Source organism: Pecten maximus, chromosome 9 (assembly GCF_902652985.1).
Source record: "Pecten maximus chromosome 9, xPecMax1.1, whole genome shotgun sequence".
In the NCBI taxonomy this organism is placed as follows: domain Eukaryota; kingdom Metazoa; phylum Mollusca; class Bivalvia; order Pectinida; family Pectinidae; genus Pecten; species Pecten maximus.
The window spans coordinates 26,376,780-26,384,399 of record NC_047023.1 but is presented as its reverse complement, the minus strand read 5'-3'; the positions used below and the strand labels follow the sequence as shown (position 1 = coordinate 26,384,399).

Genomic DNA, 7,620 nt, shown 5'->3' with positions numbered 1-7,620 from the left:
ACGACGTTGCCCATTACTAGGTATCAACTAAGCTGTCATATATGGCACTGACATGTCCTGTGATGGAGACAAAAGGTTCGCTACTTCTTGTGGCGATGTTCTATGCCCAGTGAAATGAAAATGCCCATTCCACAAGATAACCTGGTCGATATGCATTAGCAATTATCATCAGGTCCTTGTCAAATATCTATATAAAGGAATGTATATCAAATTATAATGGATTGACATGACGTTTCTTATAGAACAAATGGGCTTGTTTGAGGGCTACGAAATAGGTCATATATAATTAGTACATATTCAACAGCAGGCACACTCGTAGTTAAGCGTTTGACGCATGCTTATGGGAGGGGGAAGCGAAGAGGTTATTAGCCTCATATGAGCAAGGATTGTAAGGGAATACAATTATACACACTATGTAAAGTAAATGTACCATTTTCTTACTTCTATAACATAAGCGGAAAGTATACATACTCAAAATTGTTCTAGAACTTCCTTCAGTGGAAATGTTGACTCGAGAACCTGTGCGCATTGTCATTAGCAGTCAGAGTGTGGCAATATATTGGTGATGTTTGTCAGCGTTGGTAGAGTTGTCAATATTTCGATATGTGTATCATCAATACTAAAACCTTATGACCAGATCATACTGTTTTAAGACAATAGTGAAAACGCATAACTTTATTCAATCTATTATTCAATTTATTATAAAAGCAGCATTTTAGGAAATACACAACACAATAGAAATAAACAAGGGAAAACATGTGATTAACAAATGTACATTTATAAATAGCATTTAATAACATTTTGTATTTTGTTTTAGAATTATTTACATCGCAAATAATTTACATTTGTACTTTGACCTATGACCTCGATATTATTGCTTGTGTTTGTTATTGTTTAACATAATTGCAGTCTGATCCTTGGTACATAGATACCGGTTTGTTGATAAAGGTGGTGAATCCTTGTTGTTTGAGGAACTGGAGAACCTCCTCGTTGTAGTCACGTTTGAACGTTTCTGGGTCTCGCGCCAGTACGAAGAGTGTGGCTTTCAGGTTATCGGTCACTAAAGAGTACTGGTATTGGTCATCGTGTCCGAAGGTTGCGGGTCCGAGTTTGATCACCCAGTCTGAAATAATCATTAACATACATACTGTCCACCGATATATTTTGTTCTAATAAAAGAAAACATCTTTATTAAGTTGATATTCAAAGAGTGAATAGTAAAAGTTAGAATGAATACCATCCAATGTTATAAACATAAAGATGATGTATCGAGATTGCAATTCGCAACTATCAAACTTTCAAATTATAACACTTTGGCCAGTATGTTTGACTTGTCGCTCGTCTATATATATGGCACTCTAATGATAAAAGCATTCTGTCTAATTGGAATAATCTGAATCCTTACAAGGTGCTGGAAAGGGGGCTGTCTCGAGGTTGACGGTCAACTTGCCAGGCTCACTAGACGTAGTGGCATATCCACTGATAGTTTGCTGCGTCCCGTTCGGGGTATTAAGATTTTCTGCATTAAAGACGATCACTTTCCCGGAACCATCCGTAGACTTGGAATCTGCAATTCAATCGACCAAGGTTTTGAGTTGGACGTTTTAGGCAACTGCAGTCAAACATAAATTCTGACTACACGTACTTTTGCACATCTAATAAATTATGTTATGGACCAATGTTTAAGCAGATGACATTCAGGCCTGTGGATTAAAACTGTCAAATGATCAAATATGCCTTGCCAGACTTACAATCGGCGGTCACACACACAGCATTCCTTTCAAATGTGTCAAGCACTGAGGGACTGGTGTACATCTGTAGGCAAAGGAAATTAAAAACTTTCTAAGATAATAAGTTTGCATTATGTTTAACATTTGAATTTGATTATTGAAAAGTAATTTGTTTTAATTTGAAAATAACACCATTGAAAAAAGTTTTATACGTATTAAACTATTCAAACAGAGATTGATCTAGATTTGAGTTCACTTTTTATGCCCATACACCGGAAATTGGTACCATGGAGGTGGAGAAGGAACACCACACAGGTATGTGCATTTTCACTGAATGTAGTAATCTTTCACTTTCAAACCAATTTCCGGTGAATGGGTATACACAGTGGATATGTCTGTTATAAAATGGTAATTCTTCGTGGAGAATGAAGGCTGAGCTGTTAACCTTTAAATCTTGTAAACTTGTGTCATATGCATTCATTCGATAGGCTTTGAATTTTAGTAAATGGGTTTGGTTTTTTTTTTTTTTTTTTTTTTTTTTTTAGTGCAATGTGCCAACGATTCATATCTTAAAAGAATGTGAGATTGTAACCATAATCCTAACCTTACATATACAGTTATAACCGCAGTTAGCTTTTTTTAACGATCTTTCTGTTGTAAGTCTTTATTGTATATTGCGCAGATAAGACAGAACAAGGCTCACTTACCTGATACCATCGTCCCAAATACTTAGGCAAGTCCAGTTCGGTAACGGTTTTGATACCGCTGCCCAGTCCAAAACTGTCTAAAAAGAAGGCCTGTACGGCCGGTACAAAGAGGGCAATCAGAAACATACGGCACATCGTGTAGGTTATTCCTTTTCTCAGCTGTAGTTATGGAATGGTAGGACCTCCCCATATATATACATATTCTTGGTTACGTAAAGCTGAATAACTCACGTTTCTGTCAACACGTTCACGTGTTCATGACGACATACTGGTCAGTGACTTTACCTATCTAAGATAACCATATCAAGACAGTTTGTCTTCAATCTAGAACAGTTTATGTAAAAGTTTCCAGAAAGCACTTTTCACCAAACGTTACGGCTTCTACCGTTCTTGTCAATACACGGTCACACGTGATTCTTGGTAATTACTTCTTCAAGTGATGTTAATATTGTTAAAGTAGACAAGCAATAAGTGGCGATAGGAAGTTCATAATCCTATAAAATTTAGCTTTATAATTCTGGTCTCTATAGAATACAGTATCTAGGATTCTAAGTTTCAAGGTGGGGAAAGATAACACTTTATAAGAATTAAGCTGCACAATTCCTTACAAAAACTATAAGGATCTGGGCCAGTCAAGCTTTTCCCGGGGCATAGAAATGTAGAGATGCACCCACATACGGTATTACGTAGATACGTAGGTAGCGTACGAACAAATCAACAAGAGAAAAATATGTCTTCGCTCGCGAAAAACCAATTTAGCGTCCCTTCATCATACCTCGTTTGTTCAGGCATGGAACAAGGCGTATATATCAACCATGAAACTGTTCTTGTCAATATGACTTATATAAGTGAATATTTGAATTAACGCATCACTAAAGGATGGCCACCACAGTTTATAGAATATCTTTTTTAGTTTTGTAGTTACGATATATAGGTCAAAACGTAGTTAGCATATGCTTGCAACGTATTAAAGGGAGAATTTACCGAAGATTCGTTCGTTTTAACTATGTTGCAAAGTTCTCAATAACTTTGATCGAAATTCATTATGAAGAATTCATTCTCGATGCAGACGATGCATTATAGACTCTCATAGTTATCAGTATCAACTGTCAGACAAAAACAGACTAACAAACTGCCCTGCAGGTTTGGCGTAAGAATTGTACATGCTGCTCCTGATGCCTGATTGTGATAGGCGACTCTAAATTTGGGATCTTTTCTCTTCTTTATAACAACTTCATTCTTATTTATGTCTCCTTAGCACTGCCTCGATCACTTTTGACCTTTAGTTGAGCATTTGTCACTGTGATGTTTGGTTCTGTCCCCTGACCGAGACATATACCAGAAAATTATACATATGGTAGTTGTTACTCCTGCTTAACGTTCGCTCAATATTTTTGGGAGTGGGACGACTGGTTCGCCCGTTGTCAGTATCATGTGACCGGTCCTGGAGTCCTGCTAGGTGTCTCTAGATATGGCAGTATGCTTCAGTGATGTAACACACACACACACACACACACACACCCTACAGCTCGTACATCTCGCACACTGGGGAGACCATCCATAAATTACCGGACGTTAAACAATACTATACAAAAAACACACAATCAGAAAAATTAAGAACGACGCCATCTCGCTCCGAAACAATTTGCTGGTACAAGTACATCTGTGTGTGAATATTGTATTGTAAAGTTGAAAGACCAGTTCCGTCGGTCAGTGATAGGAGAACACTGACAGCAGACGAAATGATAATTTAGTGTATAGCGATGTTATTGGAACATTGACTCCCATCAGAATATTATCAGATAATTACGCATTGTGTACGCACGTGTAAATAAGAAAATCTATATGAATGGTACCGCCAGTTTTATATCAATATTGATAAGCCAATGTATGCTTCTAATTAACAGGTTAGAAACAACAGGTCTAATTAATCAAAACAAACGTTACTTTTTACATAAAATTGAAACTTTTATTTTGTACGTGTACTAGATATATATAATTATACACATCAATCCAATCCCGAGATATACATTTACTTATCAGATATATATAGGTTAAACAGATATCGCCACCTAAAATCTTAGCATTTTTTTTATTCTTGGTCGGAAACCTATATATATATATATATACAAACAATCACTTAAAAGAGGGTAGATTTGTTTAAATCATAATTTGACATCAATCACGAAATTCCCCTTTTATTATTTTTTCTTTTCACACGTGCGCATACGTAAAAACAAACAAAAACAAACAAACAAAAACAAAGAATACCGACATCAAAACGAAGCAATCATTCAAAGTCATATTGATTATACGATGGCAAAATACAAACGAAATTATAGAAAATTACAAGGAGAATAAAAGTGTTCCAGAATGGAATAAGTGACTTCGTAGGCTACTTCATTCACTTTGTGTTGGCAGTGGTAGGGTAAGGACAATGTACTGTGGTAGATACAGGTAGTAAGACAATCAGTCTGGTCTCTATATTGTCTCAGTGTGTATGATATTCTACCAAGGGCCAGTTAGTCGCGTAAGAATATTGTCTTTGAAAAACACTGACAGTTGGGTCTCTGTATTGATTAAACACGAGAAATGTTGATTATTGAAATTGAAAAAAAAAGCGTCGAGGGGAAAATAATTTCATAAAGAATACGAAATGACTTAATCAGATTAAATTCGTTGGAAGTACAATACCGCTGGTCGTGATATTATTGTGCAACCTCTAAATAAGTATTACCAAAGGAAGGGAGATCAATGCACCGTGATAGTCTTTGATGACTCGTCGTGAAGGGTGAGCGATTTCTCCTGTATGTTACAAAATCAAAATCTGGACAAGATTTGTGTTATGGAATTATCTTGATTCCTATCCTGTCTTTGATGTATTGGAATAGTTTGTTTTAATATCCGTGTCTTATCGGCTATATACTTACAGCTGATTCTACTGGTATTACCAAAGTCATTGAAGTCAGATCATCAACCGGATAATAACTCCCCATACCGGTGTTACGTGTGTAGAATCTGAGATTAGCATACCAATACAGACCGTGGATAGGTGTCAAAAGGTACAGAAGTATCTGATGGAAGGTCAACAAAATGTCAACAGGTAATCATAATGTCAACAAGTAAACATAATGTCAACAGGTAAATATAATGTAAACAGGTAATAATAATGTAAACAGGTAAACATAATGTCAACAGGTACTCATAATGTCAACAGGTAAACATAATGTCAACAGGTAAATATAATGTAAATAGGTAACCATAATGTAAACAGGTAAACATAATGTCAACAGGTACTCATAATGTCAACAGGTAAACATAATGTCAACAGGTAATCATAATGTAAACAGGTAAACATAATGTAAACAGGCAAAAATAACGCAAACAGGTAAAAATAATGTAAACAGGTAAAATCAATGTCAACAAGTAATCATAATGTCAACAGGTAATCATAATCTAAACAGGTAATCATAATGTCAACAGGTAATCATAATGAAAACAGGTAAACATAATGTAAACAAGTAAACATAATGTAAACGGGTAAACATAATGTCAACAGGTAAAAATAATGTCAACAGGTAATCATAATCTAAACAGGTAATCATAATGTCAACAGGTAATCATAATGAAAACAGGTAAACATAATGTAAACAAGTAAACATAATGTAAACAAGTAAACATAATGTAAACAGGTAAACATAATGTCAACATGCAATCATTATGTAAACAGGTAAACAATGTAAACAGGTAATCATAATGTCAACAGGTAATCATAATGTCAACATGTAATCATAATGTCAACAGGTAAACATAATGTCAACATGTAATCATAATAACAACAGGTAAACATAATGTAAACAAGTAATCATAATGTAAACAGGTAAACATAATGTCAACATGTAATCATTGTGTAAACAGGTAAACAGTGTAAACAGGTAATCATAATGTCAACAGGTAAACATAATGTAAACAGGTAAGCATAATGTCAACAAGTAAACATAATGTAAACAGGTAATCATAATGTAAACAGATCAACATAATGTCAACAGGTAATCATAATGTAAACCGGTAAAAATAATGTCAACAGGTAATCATAATGTAAACAGGTAAAAATAATGTAAGCAGATAATCATAATGTAAACAAGTAAACATAATGTAAGCAGGTAATCATAATGTCAACAGGTAAAAATAATGTCAACAGGTAATCATAATGTAAACAGGTAATCATTATGTAAACAGGTAAACAGTGTAAACAGGTAATCATAATGTCAACAGGTAATCATGATGTCAACATGTAATCATAATGTCAACAGGTAAACATAATGTCAACATGTAATCATAATATCAACAGGTAAACATAATGTAAACAAGTAATCATAATGTAAACAGGTAAACATAATGTCAACATGTAATCATTATGTAAACAGGTAAACAGTGTAAACAGGTAATCATAATGTCAACAGGTAAACATAATGTAAACAAGTAATCATAATGTAAACAGGTAAACATAATGTAAACAGGTAATCATAATGTAAACCGATCAACATAATGTCAACAATTAATCATAATGTAAACAGGTAAACATAATGTCAACATGTAATGATAATGTAAACAAGTAAACATAATGAAAACAGTTAAACATAATGTCAACAGGTAATCATAATGTAAACAAGTAAACATAATGTAAACAGGTAATCATAATGTCAACAGGTAAACATAATGTAAACAAGTAATCATAATGTAAACAGGTAAACATAATGTAAACAGGTAATCATAATGTAAACCGATCAACATAATGTAAACAATTAATCATAATGTAAACAGGTAATCATAATGTCAACATGTAAACATAATGTAAACAAGTAATCATAATGTAAACAGGTAAACATAATGTCAACAGGTAATCATAATGTAAACAAGTAAACATAATGTAAACAGGTAATCATAATGTAAACAGGTCAACATAATGTAAACAAGTAATCATAATGTAAACAGGTAAAAATAATGTAAACAGGTAATCATAATGTAAACAGGTAAAAATAATGTCAACAGGTAATCATAATGTGAACAGGTAAAAATAATGTAAGCAGATAATCATAATGTAAACAAGTAAAAATAATGTAAACAGGTAATCATAATGTAAACAGGTAAAAATAATGTCAACAGGTAATCATAATGTGAAC

At 33.8% G+C, this 7,620-nt stretch overlaps 1 protein-coding gene across 1 annotated transcript; it reads right to left on the bottom strand.

Moving 5' to 3' along the window:
• Positions 1 to 678: 678 nt before the first annotated feature.
• On the bottom strand, positions 679 to 2,672 carry LOC117335150 (temperature-induced lipocalin-1-like). Its single transcript, XM_033895107.1, has 4 exons — positions 2,438 to 2,672; positions 1,752 to 1,815; positions 1,406 to 1,567; positions 679 to 1,123 (listed from the first exon to the last, which is right to left on the bottom strand). Exons 1-4 carry the CDS (start codon positions 2,570 to 2,572, stop codon positions 888 to 890), a joined length of 597 nt encoding a protein of 198 aa, XP_033750998.1. The 5' UTR covers positions 2,573 to 2,672; the 3' UTR covers positions 679 to 887.
• Positions 2,673 to 7,620: the final 4,948 nt, after the last annotated feature.

Bases quoted from the DNA above. Each gene is read 5' to 3' on its own strand.
- LOC117335150 (XM_033895107.1), bottom strand. From the start codon at position 2,572: ATGTGCCGTATGTTTCTGATTGCCCTCTTTGTACCGGCCGTACAGGCC. The intron at 1,816-2,437 runs GTAAGTGAGCCT...CTTTGCCTACAG, and splicing joins ATTTGGGACGATGGTATCAG to ATGTACACCAGTCCCTCAGT. The intron at 1,124-1,405 runs GTAAGGATTCAG...TGATTATTTCAG, and splicing joins AGCCCCCTTTCCAGCACCTT to ACTGGGTGATCAAACTCGGA.